The sequence below is a fragment of the Antedon mediterranea genome, chromosome 4 (genome assembly GCF_964355755.1).
Source record: "Antedon mediterranea chromosome 4, ecAntMedi1.1, whole genome shotgun sequence".
Lineage (NCBI taxonomy): Eukaryota > Metazoa > Echinodermata > Crinoidea > Comatulida > Antedonidae > Antedon > Antedon mediterranea.
Genome location: NC_092673.1, coordinates 36,107,821 through 36,122,752, shown reverse-complemented (window position 1 = coordinate 36,122,752; position 14,932 = coordinate 36,107,821). Strand labels below are relative to the sequence as shown.

At 35.3% G+C, this 14,932-nt stretch overlaps 2 protein-coding genes and 1 pseudogene across 3 annotated transcripts; 1 reads left to right on the top strand and 2 right to left on the bottom strand.

Annotated features, from left to right (window-relative positions):
- Window positions 1–200: 200 nt before the first annotated feature.
- Window positions 201–14,724, bottom strand: LOC140047468 (mitoferrin-1-like). 2 transcript variants are annotated; one of them, XM_072092511.1, is made up of 4 exons: window positions 14,665–14,724; window positions 4,402–4,621; window positions 2,893–2,949; window positions 201–2,256 (listed from the first exon to the last, which is right to left on the bottom strand). In XM_072092511.1, exons 2-4 carry the CDS (start codon window positions 4,613–4,615, stop codon window positions 1,679–1,681), a joined length of 849 nt encoding a protein of 282 aa, XP_071948612.1. In that variant the 5' UTR covers window positions 4,616–4,621; window positions 14,665–14,724; the 3' UTR covers window positions 201–1,678. The 2 variants fall into 2 exon arrangements, with proteins under 2 accessions (XP_071948612.1, XP_071948611.1); XM_072092510.1 differs by lacking the exon at window positions 14,665–14,724 and adding an exon at window positions 5,286–5,684.
- Window positions 6,855–12,182, top strand: LOC140047466 (arsenite methyltransferase-like). The gene is made up of 8 exons (XM_072092505.1): window positions 6,855–7,150; window positions 8,882–9,032; window positions 10,174–10,310; window positions 10,561–10,712; window positions 11,018–11,149; window positions 11,239–11,384; window positions 11,482–11,592; window positions 11,680–12,182. Exons 1-8 carry the CDS (start codon window positions 6,972–6,974, stop codon window positions 11,719–11,721), a joined length of 1,050 nt encoding a protein of 349 aa, XP_071948606.1. The 5' UTR covers window positions 6,855–6,971; the 3' UTR covers window positions 11,722–12,182.
- Window positions 12,206–13,998, bottom strand: LOC140047464 (N-sulphoglucosamine sulphohydrolase pseudogene; annotated as a pseudogene).
- Window positions 14,725–14,932: the final 208 nt, after the last annotated feature.

Genomic DNA, 14,932 nt, shown 5'->3' with positions numbered 1-14,932 from the left:
AATCTGCACATGTTAGATAGTAATCACACAATACACTGGTCACTTCAGTCTTTTTTTATAAAAAGGATCCTAAAAGAAAAGAATATTACATGCTTGTCACAAAATAGGATATTGTTTAGTAGGGACTGTATACTAAATAGTACTCTTAATATCAATGTTATACAATTTGCAATCTTAATAAAATATTTTCTACATTCTAAATCAATGACTACTATTATAATTATTTAAAAATTCCATTATATACCACCACCAACAATATATATATATTTCTTATAATTTGTACTATTGTTGGTAAACATACATTTGTGCGATGAAAGTTAAACTACAGGCCTATGCTTTTTTTCTTGTACAGTATGTACACATTAAATGTAACTTTACGAACCAACCAAGTAGTAGTGTTCATGTTAGCAACATTTTGATAGGGAAACCTCATCTATCTGTTTCAACCTTGCTAAACCAACCAAGTAGTAGTGTTCATGTTAGCAACATTTTGATAGGGAAACCTCATCTATCTGTTTCAACCTTGCTAAACCAACCAAGTAGTAGTGTTCATGTTAGCAACATTTTGATAGGGAAACCTCATCTATCTGTTTCAACCTTGCTAAACCAACACAAGTTTTCAGTACATATTTACTGCATTTTAATGTACAACAAAATAAGTTTACTTCAAACAGTAATATCTTTTGTTAATTGCACAATCAATGTACAAAATAGTAACACTGCAGCCAAGCAACATAAAATCTTAGTTTAGTGAAGGTGCAAATACACCAGTCACGAATACTGTAAATGTTATTCAACAAAACTTATTAATCTGCTTACAATTTGCTAATTTGGTGTGCTTCTGAAAAGTATACACAAAACTAAATTATATTATTCCTCATATCTTGACATTACATGCAAGAACATTATGCAAATTTGTGAGTTGAATAATGCAACACAAATCCATATTACACTATTATTTCATTTTCAGTTGTTTTTTGGGGGAAAAACAAAAACATATTTGTTCAAGTTAGTTAGATTGCCAAATGAAAGGAAAACAATAATGTTAATCTCACACAATAAAGCTAGGCCACATATGATAGATTACTTTCCCATTGTTGATAAAGGCATCAGAATACAATAACAAAACTAATGACCTATCCACAATAATTTTCAGTAAGAACCCCATGTTAAAACATCTTCAATTTGGAAGCAAAAACATGATTTATTGTGAATGACTACCTACAGTGCTGTATACAAACCAGTAGAACAGTACTCTATGTTTAAAAAGTATGAAATAGTGTTGACTACTGTATTACATAAACTAATGATTTGTGGTTATTGCAAGGCACTACTTTGTTCATTGGTAAAATAGTGTGTATTCTATTCTTCTATGTTATACATGCTACACATCATCTATTGGAGGTCAAGCTGCCTTGAAGCATGCCCACAATAAACTATACCATTGTAACATGCTACACATCATCTATTAGAGGTCAAGCTGCCTTGAAGCATGCCCACAATAAACTATCCCATTGTAACATGCTACACATCATCTATTGGAGGTCAAGCTGCCTTGAAGCATGCCCACAGTAAACTATACCATTGTAACAAGTTGTACAGCAGAAAGTGCTGAACTCTCTAAACGTGTCTTTACACAAAATAGTATCTTATTATTAAAGTGTAGAAATCTTCAGAATCACTGCTGGTCTCCTTTTAATGATAATTTACTACTAGCCATTGCTAACCCGTTTCCATTATTACTGTCCGTCGTATTCACTTGGTTTGTTAGCATAAATTTAAAGAATTCATAAACTGACCAGGAAATTGCCGTCGCTGGTATTTGGAAGATTACTCTAGCTCGCAAGCCTTTGAAAAATCCTGAAAGACCTTCTTTCATATAAAGTGTCCTCATCCCATTAATCATACCAGTAATTGCGACACTTGTGCCGTTTTTATTATTTAAAATTAAACTCTCTTGTGTGTTAAGCATAGTCTTACACACATCAAGTGGTGTAGTTGCCGCAGCAGCTATTGCACCAGCACACCCGCCAGAAATAACATGTGTTTTGGGATTGTACTTCCGTGTGGGATTCAGCATTTCTTGTCCTATTTCGTACGTCACAAAATGTATGACTTGAAATGGGATGTTCATTGTCAATTGTGTAGTGTAACTACGATAGAAAGCTAGACTGCCTTCACTATGCCAAACAGTCCTCATACAGTCAATTCCACTCTTGTATGGACTCTGGTACATCTGTAATCTTTGCTTTATAACTGAAAACAAAGAATGAGGTTATTAACTTTTAATTACATTCTGTACTGTAAACCAAAATAAACACATTTTCTTTTATAAAGGTTGTGGATATCCAAAGATATCCTCAATCATTTGAGCAGCACCCAGATCGTTTGAGCGGCGCCCAGATCGCTTTCGCAGCGCCAAGATCATTTGAGCAGCGCCCAGATCATTTGAGCAGCGCCCAGATCATTTGAGCAGCGCCCAGATCATTTGAGCAGCGCCCAGATCATTTGAGCGGTTCCCAGATCATTTGAGCAGTTCCCAGATCATTTGAGCGGTTCCCAGATCATTTGAGCGGTGGCCAGATCGTTTGAGCGGTGCCCAGATTGTTTGAGCAGCGCCCAGATCATTTGAGCAGCGTCCAGATCATTTGAGCGGCGCCCAGATCATTTGAGCAGCGCCCAGATCATTTGAGCAGTGCCCAGATCATTTAAGCAGTGCCCAGATCATTTGAGCTGTGCCCAGATCATTTGAGCAACATCCAGATCATTTGAGCAAAACCCAGATCATTTAAGCAGTGCCCAGATTATTTAAGCAACGCCCAGATCATTTGAGATGATGACCACCGGTTATAAAAATGTCTGCTTTTACTGCCAAAAACTAAAACTTTTTACCATCGACTGGATTCATCGCTGCATCATGCACCAAAGTTGCAATACTCCCAGCAATAGCTGAAACAAACGGAAAAAAAAACAGCAGAATTTGTTTGTTAATTCATTCAACAGTAAATAAATAACTACTGATAATTAACTAGTAGAAAATGGTCAATAAATATTCTTTATTATAACAGTGTATTGTAGTATTTTGACTGGTTAATTATGCATCATGTGCCATCAATAACACTGATATTTAATGTATGGTGGAAATTATTAGTTCAAATTGCATGTTCGGCTTTTGTGTATGTATATAAAAAAAATGTTCTCGCATTTGGAAAAAAATCTTATGACAGCTGTGAAGATAAGAACATGCACTCTACTTTTTGCTTTAAAATATAATGGTACTTTACAAAAAAGTTCAATAATTAGTTTAGTAAATAATTTCAGTTATTAAATTATAAACTTATTATATTAGGATTTTTATTATTAATTACAACAGTATAAATTTGTAATCATGGTTTTACACTTATTAATAAATGTAACAGTAATTAGTTTGCTTTTATTGTATACTTACAACATGAAATTACAGACCCTATACTTAAGAAATGTAAAAAAAAAACGACATTTGAATAAAAACATGTGACATTATTGTTATCAAGATGCAACTTCTCCCAAAAACATGAAAAATGAAGATTAATTAAATCAGACTTTAAATAGGCTATTTGGCTGTTATAATGTATTCACTTCTGTAAAAAAAAAAATTATTTCACTTGGAAAAAGACAAAGGAAACATTTAATTTTAACCAAAAACCATTGTCTAAACAGATAATTTAAGTATTTTTTTTGCTTTAAATTACATTTTTTCAGGTAAATAATAATAATTTTTATATTCAGTTTTTGGTCAAAGTGAATAACTATTATGTTACATTAAAATGGAATATTTATTGAAAACAAAAATGTTTAGGGGGACAATATATTTGTAACTAATTAAAGTACTAGCCTGGTAAATCCTTTATAATTACCGTAGATCTTCATGTATAATTCGACCCCTGACCTTACCAGAGCACCTTTACATAACACAATATTTACATTTGGACAGTATTAAGCCTTGGTTTATGTACAGAGGATTCCCGGATATATTCCAACAAATTTCATGTACAGGGGTGGGATTATACTCAAGGACCTATGGGCAAGTTAATTAATATTAAAACTTAAAAGGAATATATTTCAGCTAATCACAAATTGGTAAACCTTAACTGCAGCATGTTTCTATACAAAATGCAAACTCATTCAATAATGAAGTTTGGAGTACTTGTTTAAATACACCATCTTGTGTATTAAAATGACAAAGCATTTTTCCCACAAAGGACAGAAGGGTATTAAGAATTAATTCAGCACTGATTAATTGGTTATTACTTAATAGGTAGTGAAATGTTTTAAAGTTTAACTGACAATGATTTTAGAAATGAAAAAATAAAAATGTTGTTTCTTCAATAAAAAAACCCAAAATATTCACAGCATACATACCATTTACCAATGGACTTTGGCCAGGTCTTCCTGAACTTAATTTCTTTTTTAAATGTTCGTAACAAGCAAAATAGAGAGCATGCGAAGGTCCTGCTCCTACAGCCACAACATTTAGACCTCGTACAACCTTCAGGAACCCTTCATTGTGTATTATAGTTCTTAGTGTTCCAAAAACACTACGGTACATTTGTTGTGATGTACGAACACTCTGCATCCGAGTCTGAAAAATTCAAAAAATATAAGGAAACCAAATTTTCCATAATATTCTACATTAAAATGTCTTTTAGTAAAATTATTTATTTTAATTGTTCTAAAATTTCTGAAAATTAATATAATAGTACCGCCACTAGCTAGGCCTAGTAGTAGGATTCTAAATAGCAATACCACCCTACTCTACTATTATACATTACAGCCTTAGGCCTCACACAACTGCCTTCTCTTCTAACTAGTTAGGATGAGGTGGGCTAGCAAGTTAATTTTTATCACAGTATAAAACTATATCTCATAACACTACAGGAAGCAGAGTGATAAAGCAGTTTAAATTTATAACTAAGTAAGGCTAATTGGCTACTCCATCGATGACACTCCTCACCAATCTGTGTGAGAGACGACTAGGCCTAGAGGTGTGCCGTAGGGAATGGGCCTGAGCTGTGTGATGTTTAGGACTCGCCTAGGCTTATCTATATATCTATTCTAGCCTTCTAGCTCCTGCTCGGGTGTGCCACGTGAGTTCGACATTGCTCTGATTGTAATACACAAGTAAAATCACTCAGGAACTGCACTGGAACATTTTATTGTTATTTTAGTGCGCGCAAACAAATTTTACAATCCTTGTGATAGTCAGAAATAGACATGATTGAAGACAAGTAGTTTTATAAACTCACTTTCACACAATCAATCGGATACATTATGCAATGTTCTCCCATGCCCGCCATTGCACCAGCGAGCAAGTGTGTAGTAAACTTGGAGGTAGGCAGCGCTTCATAATCGTCTCCATTGTCCATGATCTGCTGAGTTCCATATCATATGCAGAACATTACGACGATTATGAAACAATAGCTATCCGTCAAACTTCTTTAAACAAAATAGTCAACCAACATGAAATGTAAAGCGACTAACTTTGCAAGTCACTCCATATTCCCGATCATACACACGGCCATGTACGTAACAAACTAGCCTAGCAGCAGTACAGTAGCCGCATGAATCCGCGAAAAAACCACACCAGCAAAATCTGAGCACGGGATGAGAACGCTCGATTATAATAGCGCCCCCTGTAAAATTACTCTTTGATAAAAGAGTCACCTAGCCTAGAACCTTACCTACTGGATAAAACAGATTTTTATGGCTCAAGTTTAAAATTTAAACTTTGTTCAAACACTTTACCACTTGGAAAAATTACAAATAAGTGGAACATTGATAATCTAAATGACAAGTGTAAGGTTTGTGGGTCAGGTGAAGAAGATGTTAAACATTTCCTGTTTATTTGTAATAAGAATTACAAACACTTCAACATAAACTTATTGCAATAAATTGTGTAGATACTTGGGTAAATTTTATTTCTGGTGACCTATCTATTAAGGTTCAATATGTCCTAGGAAGCACGTTATTCCTGTTTTCTTTTCCAGGCATTGCTGTTGCAAAATTAGTAGTTGTATATTGGTGTAGTTTTAGTTTGTAAATAAGTTTTGTAATAGCGTCGAGTCAAATTTTATGTCATTTAAATATGTTTTATTTTCGTTTCAGTTTTTATTTTTCATTGTTTTTGTATTGAATTTTGTAATTGGTATGGACGCACCATCTACGCATGTGTGCCACTGTTAAAAAAGTGTTGTTCCAAATAAATATTATTATTATTATAAAAACATTGTGGCAGAGATCGGAACTGTACCTACACAACTACGTTTTGAAGAATATTTCGTTAAAGATTTTGTCCCCCTAAAAAAGATGTTTTTCAATTTTTGTTTAATATGCCAATTTAATGTCATAGTTATTCACTTTGACAAAAACTGGATTTACCTACAAAAATAATAAGCAAAAAATACTTAAATTGTCTGTCATAGACCATGCACAGATAATTTGGTTAAAATATTAAACGTTTTTTCTGTGTTTTGTAGGCCTACGTACCACCAGTTTATAGTTTTAACAAAGATAGTCTCACTTTGGTTTAAATAATCTAATCACTTCCTGTCTGTGACCTTGCATGACGTCGGCAATAAATATAACCCTTGAATGACATGAGGGGGGGTAAAACATTTTTAATGTAATGTAAATATTATAAAGATAAATATAATGCAAATTTAAGTGTACAACAACTATACATCGCCAATGCAGGTCTTCCATCCTACTTAATCATTATACAAAATGTATTTTTAAGACTAAAATATTAAATAGTACGGTATATTATGTTTTTTTTATATGTAAGTAGTCGGGCACGTATATTTGTACGAGGATGACCGTATCAACTGATAATAACTCTCAGTAGTATATAAGCCGCCGGTATAACAAAAGACGACTAGGCCTATATACAAAATACCCTAATCTTCGATATTTTGATCGTATTATTCTTCATCATGTCTACTTGTGTTAAAAAGTCAACAGAAACTTGGAATGACATGCAAGATTATTATAAAAATGTTCTTGAAGGATCAATTAGGTTTGGATCTGATGTTTGTTCACTAAAAGCAACACAGATGATGACGAAGGGCGCAAAAAATGCTCTTTCTTTGGTACATGGAGATATTAAGGAAAGGTAAAAAGAGTATTATTATTGAGGCCTTATTATTATTGTAATGTGCTGGTATATAAATAATCAGACATAGCCTAAAAAGCTAAACCCACACAAATTGAACAACCCTATCTGCATCTACATTATTTTTTATTTTAGTTTATATTGTGACGTCATTATTGGGGTTGCTCGTCTCTGAACCCATGCATTGTTCACGTTTGGTATGTGGTGTGTAGGCACATGGCCAACAATCTAAATGTTCAGGCTGTTTAATTACGAATTATAGCGTTAGTATCCCACTGACGGGCCCACTACTGATAATCAACAGATTGAAGTCGATAGAAATAGATTCTTCGTGACGATCTGTTCTGTAACCTTTTGTCCAAAGTCCACAACCCACGTGTCAACGCGATGGAGTGAATTTGGTGTCTGAATCTGAAAAAAAAAACTTTCACTCGGGATAGTTTAACCCCTTCAAATTATATAGTAAAGTAAAGTATTAATTTATAAATTATTATCATTATTATTTCATTTGGATTAGAAATACAGTCTAGGCCTATACTTCGGAAATAATATATTACCTCTGCCTGGAATATGCAATTGTTTTGTCCCTGTATAAACCTTCTTAAAGAGATATACTAGGATTTGGAAGAGGTAAATTAAAAGTACTGTATTAATATCGTGTTAATTAATTATTGAAAAGTTAATCGTCTAAATATATAAGAGTTCGTTTATAATGAGGACATGAATGCATGTACATTTTGAACATCTAATATTTTACGTTCCTATGAGAAATGTATCCCGATTTGTCTGGCTGTCAGAGGGAGTTTTCCCCGGGATCTGGAAATAGCGACGGCTTACCTATCCCTCACTCAAGGAATTTAATTCATGTAACTTTTGGGCCAGTGACGTTACAAAGGTTTATTTCAAAGATTAGCTAAAAATGTCAATACATTAAATGTTTATGATATTTATATTTTTAAAATAGTTTATCCATTTTTAGATCTCAAATTGTAAAAGTTGTGTTCTTTTTTCTTTTATTTCAACCTGTTAGTGGAGGTCTTGTAAATTGAATAAAAAAATAAAATAAATTTAGCAATGTATCAATTGCAGGACCTGCGTCCCTCACTGGGTAAAATTGGCCCAGTCTAATTACCGTATAGTGTGTATAAATTTAGCTTTAGAATTGTTAAATTTACCTTCGCTTAATATTGTCCCCCTATATATCCGTACAGTACCGGTAGTATTCCTCGCTTGCTCCGAACCAATGTCAATGTAGGCCTAAACTACCAACAATTCAAAAACCGAGAACAGAAAGAAAAATCACACACTCCTACAAAAGTTAATATGTTAAACTTATAGATACCGTAGTTCATAGAGACAAAGTGAGCGATATTGTACTTTGTCTACCTTTTTATTCGTTTTTATTGCATTTTTTATTATAATTTAAATTGTACAGTACTTTTGTTTGTCAGACAAACAATTTGACTATTTTATGCTTTAAATTACAATTTTCGTGACACGATGTACTTAATTCCGTCATTGAATCTGAAAACGATTTTACTTTAGGCCTGCCTCGGTCGTCAGACTGCCGAGATTTTGTATAAATATTTTTTCAAATAACATGCTTTTCTTTAAATGGTTAAAACAGTTTAACCCCCTTTACAAATTAAAAAATCATACAAAATATATACTGATAGTGATACCCTCAGGTTTAGCTACACCAGTTATTTTTATCTTAATTTCTTACACCAGATATTTTGGATGTGGTTTACCTCTGCCTTCTTGTCTACTTGAGGCTCATGTGCTTGACTTGGGATGTGGGACAGGGCGAGATGTCTATTTACTTAGCAAGATGGTTGGACCAAATGGTCATGTCACTGGTATTGATATGACCGACGAACTGGTAAGCCTTCATTTATCAATTAAACAAGTAATTTGACAATAATCACAATTTTGAGGTAGTCTACAAGAGGACCCAGTTTGTAAGGCCTATATTCCAATTCACACATGCTTGGTTCCCACTTGGGAATCAGGACGCGACGCGCAACGCACTAGTTATTTGACCAATTACACGTCATGATTGGTCAAATTGCTTGTGTCGTTGCGGTGCGTCCTAGTGAGAACCAAGCCTAAGGGTAAAGTCGAAATCGAAGCTTCTAAAACGACCGTGCTGCCTACCGTACCTATCTAACGACCGTGCTGCCTACCGTACCTATCTAACGAACGTGCTGCCTACCGTACCTATCTAACGACCGTGCTGCCTACCGTACCTATCTAACGACCGTGCTGCCTACCGTACCTATCTAACGACCGTGCTGCCTACCGTACCTATCTAACGACCGTGCTGCCTACCGTACCTATCTAACGACCGTGCTGCCTACCGTACCTATCTAACGACCGTGCTGCCTACCGTACCTATCTAACGACCGTGCTGCCTACCGTACCTTTCTAACGACCGTGCTGCCTACCGTACCTATCTAACGACCGTGCTGCCTACCGTACCTATCTAACGACCGTGCTGCCTACCGTACCTATCTAACGACCGTGCTGCCTACCGTACCTATCTAACGACCGTGCTGCCTACCGTACCTATCTAACCACCGTGCTGCCTACCGTACCTATCTAACCACCGTGCTGCCTACCGTACCTATCTAACCACCGTGCTGCCTACCTATCTCCATTTCATTGACCGTTTAGAGCAGACCTCCACTGATAGTACTGTTCATGTTTGTGAGTGTTACACCAGTCTGAGTCAGTAAAAATACCAGTGCTAATTTTTGTCACCTGGGTTGGTTGGAAGGAACCAATGAGAGTCCAATGTTCTAATCAGTGCCCCACCAGCAGATTCAAAATTCAAAAACAAATTATAACGTTAGTGTTGAATTTGAACGAACTAATAATGCAATGTCTATGGACTATGTTGTCTTCGTAATTATGAGGTCATCGCTGACAATGATATGACGACCAGCATAAAATACAAGCGATACACACACTTATAAAACTTCTAAATGCTTAACCACAATGTATGTTTTAATGTTATATAGCTAAGTTTTGCTAAGAAATACGTCGACTATCATTGCCAAGCATTCGGATACAACGAGAGTAATGTTGATTTTAAGGAAGGATATATAGAGAAGCTGTCTGCATCTGGAATTAAGGCTAACCAATTTGACGTTATTGTGTAAGTTCAAACTATTACTTATTGGCAATTATCATCCGTCTACAATATGTTAAAGGTTGCCAGACATGTGGGGCAGTAACAGCATCGATTGTACAATATAATGTCCGATTCGAGTCACTGCATAGATCCTCCATTATCATTCGTTATTATTAAATAATAACCCATTTCCTATCCTAACCCACTAATTATAGGATCACCACATCGTCACTCATTTCACTCAAAATTAATTTTTTAAATGTTAATATAATAGGTCCAACTGCGTAATAAACCTATCGCCCGATAAACGGTCAGTGTTAAAAGAAGCATACACTTCTTTAAAAGATGGAGGTGAGATCTTTTTTAGCGATATGTATGCTAATAAGCCGATTCCAGACACCTTGAAGACAAACAAATCACTTTGGGGTAAGTAGTAGGTTTGAAATAAAAATTACATTTAATATCTGGGGAGAATGAATTAGTACTAATAACTCTATTCAAATGTTCACAATTTAATTACTGATCGAGTGATAAACCTGGACATTAATTGTTTATACATGTTTAATTTGTGATTTGTTCCAAATAGGATTGCCTCAGAGAATTGATAATTTTTATTATCGACCATTATATGATCGAGTTTAGGACTACATCAACAATGAAATGAACTATCTTCTCTGTAAAGCATAAAAGAAAGTACTAATTTCAATTACTGATTTACAATCTTATTACAGGTGATGGATTGGCTGGAGCACTCACCTGGTCTCAATTGCTTGAAATTGCCGAAGAAGTGGGATTTACGCGTCCACGACTTTATGCAATACGTAAAATTAACGTCAACAAGCCCGAATATAAAGAACTGGTTGGTATGTCTGTTCAGCTTTTAATATAAAAATATTTAAAACAAACGAAAATTTCTATTTTTTAACAAAACTCTCTATTGTTAAATAAAAAGGTGATATCCAGTATGCGTCGATCACGTGTCGACTGTTTAAGTTACCGCCAGAAGCCAGTGGTAAATCGACGGAATCTGAAGTGAAGTTTAATGGAACCGAAGACCACCTGGATAAGTTAGTATTTGACAACTCTGTTACTTTCACGGTGAGTAGTACTATATTTGCAGTATGTAAATTAATCTCAATCAAAAGTTTGACTATTTAGGTTGGATGTGATTTACCGTAACACACTCTTTTTGTAGACTGGTACTCGGACAGTTGTGGATGGGAATTTAGCAGCGATTCTCAAGTACTCGCGCTATGCCAAACACTTCTCTTTCACGAGTCTGTCAACTGAAGCGCCTCCTCACCAGGTAATTATCTATACATTACTCGAAACATCTATATGCAAGTATAATCATCTGAATAAATTCGGGTACGTTTCATATTGTACCTTTCAGAATGACATTAGTGACCCATTTGGACTTCTTTCATGTAAATAAGCACATGAATGTTATCATTCTGAAAAATGATGTCGCTCTCGATGGATCAATGACCTGGCAAGCACAGTGGCATCGAGAGACGTTAAAAAAAAAGAGAATGATGGGGTGAATTAGACAGTCACTATAGCAGGTGGCTCATTATTAACATTTAGTGTAACTGTGTTTCACGATATCGATCGTGAATAATAATTTACGATAATTTCACGATTTAAATGGGTCAGATAATGTACCAAGGAGTAATAGTCTACTATATTCGATGTAACTGATATGTTTGTGAAATTGGTTCAGTAACATCATTCAACAAACTACAGTACTTCTATATACAACATTCATGCATCCGTGCATTATGGTAAACCGGTACAACATTCATGCATGCATCCGTGCATTATGGTAAAACGGTAGTATTTACATTGTTTTTAATTTTAAACCATTTACCGTACTGTTATACAACCCTGATGCTTATTAATATTAAATGACTTAAAAGAAAATCATGGCTACTGTGTTTATTACAATACAAATAAAGTTTCTTTATAATAATATTATGAAAATGTATGAAAATACATAATATACCATAATACATAATAGGCGTAAGCCCTAAATATACGAAGCATGCCAATATACCATTGCAAGTTCACATTAATAATAACAATAATAATAATAATAAGGCCAGTATCCATAACATGTCATGGATTGTTTTAGCCGTTAAGAAAAAAATGAGGTAGTATTTTAGAATATCAATGAATGTAATAATTGTGCTATTGTGCGATACATGGCTGCTCCATCAGTTATAAAGAGGCCAACATTCAGACCCAACTAACACGCCATTAGGTAGGCATTGCCACGGATCATTGGTTTCTTTTAGCCATGCCTGTAAGCTGGTCTTCAGGTTCTTCACCATGTCAGCCAGTGTCGAGTTATCTATCAAGTTGGTCAATTCTTGTGGATCATTGTTGACATCGTACAGTTCCCACTCTGGTCGATAGTAATACTGGTGTAAAGACTTGAACCAGTTGGTTGGCTTTCCTTCATGGGATCGGTTTAACGTGTCTTGGAATGTTGGGGACATGAAAATGTCGAGTGCGATCGGATATGACGTGGCGTGGTTCAGGTTATGTATTAGTCTGTACTGACGATTGCGTACAACTCTCATTGGGTAGTACATTGTTATTTCGTGTAGATCATGACTGGAAAACACTTCATCAAACTTCTCTCCCGTTGTTGGTTCAGAAGTCAATATTGGAAGTAAAGATTTGCCACTCAGATTCACAGTGACACCATTAAGGAGGTATGATGGGTAGTCAACTCCAAACCAATCTAGTATTGTCGGTACAATATCAATAGTACTGGCCATAGCATCACTAATCTCACCCCAACGTTCGGTGTGCATAGGAGATGATATAATCATTGGTTCACCCATGCCGCTTTCGTACAGATTTGTTTTTGCGTTAGGGAAAGGTATACCATTGTCTGCAGTGTAGATAACCAACGTGTTATCAAGGAACCCCAACGATTTTAGTTCGTTTAGGAAAAGTCCGACCCCTTGGTCCATTCTACTGACCGACGTATACTGTGCTGAAATTTCTTGTCTGGTTGCCAATGTGTCGGGTAGAAAGTATGGCACAATGACGTCAAATGGGTCGTAATATGCTGGTTTCCAATCTGGAATAGTTCCCGTCTCTTGGCTACCATTTCCAAATCGTTCACAAAATTGTCCATATTTTTCAATACCTGCATCGCATCTGTGAACATCTTTGAAAGCAATATAAAGGAAAAACGGACGATCATCCATGGATAGAAATTCATTCACAAGAATTTTCATGTTAGTGATGTTCCTAGCAACTTGTAACATACTGTAATGTTCGTCTGTTCTTTCGTAATCGAATTTATAAACGTCATCAGGCCCTATATGCTTCTTACCAATTATGCCCGTCCGAACACCATGGTCCTTTAGAATCAGTGGGATACTTTTGACTCCTTCAAATGATTCAAAATGATGGAATGAGTGATGTAATCCGTACATACCGTTCTGATGCTGTGGTAGTCCAGTGAGTAAAGCAGAGCGACTTGGTGAACAACTGCTCACAGATGTATAGGCTCTACGTAATACAACGCTACGCTTAGCAAATGCGGACAAGTTTGGAGTTTTGCAGACTGTATTATTGTACACTGGGCTTTCAAATCCACCATCGTCAACAAACATTATTAATACGTTCTTCTTCTTGGGGTCGCCTCTAGTTTTATTCCGTCTATGTGTATGTCGGCCATTTCCAACACTGAGTAAAGTTATCAGTAGCATTAAAATGATCGTTTTTATTACCGAGTCCGCCATGATTTTTTTTAAAATGATATAGGCTAAGCCAGAACAGCTTCTGGTCTGGTTGTTGAGATTATAATATCAGTACCTCGGAAAAATAACTTCCGCTCGTTAAGAGTTCACGAAGGTGATTTTGGATTATGCAGAAGCTGATTATTATTAAAGCATTAACTATTTTTGTTGTTGAATATGCAATTTTAATGTCACATAAAAGTGATCCACTTTGACAAAAATTGAATCGAAAAAATGTATTATTTACCTGAAAAAACTGTAATTTAATTGTCAAATTGGCTGCCAGCCAATGAGTTTTTGGTTGAATTTAACCATTTATTCGGAATAGATTGATTTGATTAAAACTACAAAATAACCTCTTCAAATTCTGATTTAATTAATTTTTCTTGTTTTTGGGGACAACACATCTTTAAGTGTAATATGTCATAATGTTATGAATGATAGGCCCTTAGCACGCGTAAAAACAATAATTAAATACCGTCTGAGATAGCATTAAAAAACACTGACAAATAAGCCTAAAGGCGACGATACATATGATTTCACGAGCTTACCTCTTTTAACAACGTACGAATTAGCCGAGATCTAGATTTCCTCAATTTTGATTTAAAAAAACATACCTTCCCTCTTCTTTATAAGTGTCTTCCTAAGATTTAAATTGCCGATATACCAATCCAAAGAACGTTTGGTATACTTGAAGAAGTAAGTGAATTTACAGTAACTAGTAGCTAGCCTAGTTTAGTAAGCTGCACGTGTGTATGTCAAGTATGGACGGCCCTCTACCGTGAAGATATTTAACCAATCACGGAATAGCTATTAGTGAATAGCGCGCGGTTTGGTTTGGGGATCGTCCATATGGCATCAATTGTCGTATTCGATTGGGAACTT

What these genes read in the sequence shown, in the direction of transcription:
- LOC140047468 (XM_072092510.1), bottom strand. Translation starts at nt 5,405, where the DNA reads ATGGACAATGGAGACGATTATGAAGCGCTGCCTACCTCCAAGTTTACT. An exon ending in ATCCGATTGATTGTGTGAAA is followed by an intron (nt 4,622 to 5,285) that starts GTGAGTTTATAA and finishes TGAATTTTTCAG; the next exon opens with ACTCGGATGCAGAGTGTTCG. An exon ending in AGCGATGAATCCAGTCGATG is followed by an intron (nt 2,257 to 2,892) that starts GTAAAAAGTTTT and finishes CTTTGTTTTCAG; the next exon opens with TTATAAAGCAAAGATTACAG.
- LOC140047466 (XM_072092505.1), top strand. Translation starts at nt 6,972, where the DNA reads ATGTCTACTTGTGTTAAAAAGTCAACAGAAACTTGGAATGACATGCAA. An exon ending in CATGGAGATATTAAGGAAAG is followed by an intron (nt 7,151 to 8,881) that starts GTAAAAAGAGTA and finishes TTCTTACACCAG; the next exon opens with ATATTTTGGATGTGGTTTAC. An exon ending in TTGATATGACCGACGAACTG is followed by an intron (nt 9,033 to 10,173) that starts GTAAGCCTTCAT and finishes AATGTTATATAG; the next exon opens with CTAAGTTTTGCTAAGAAATA.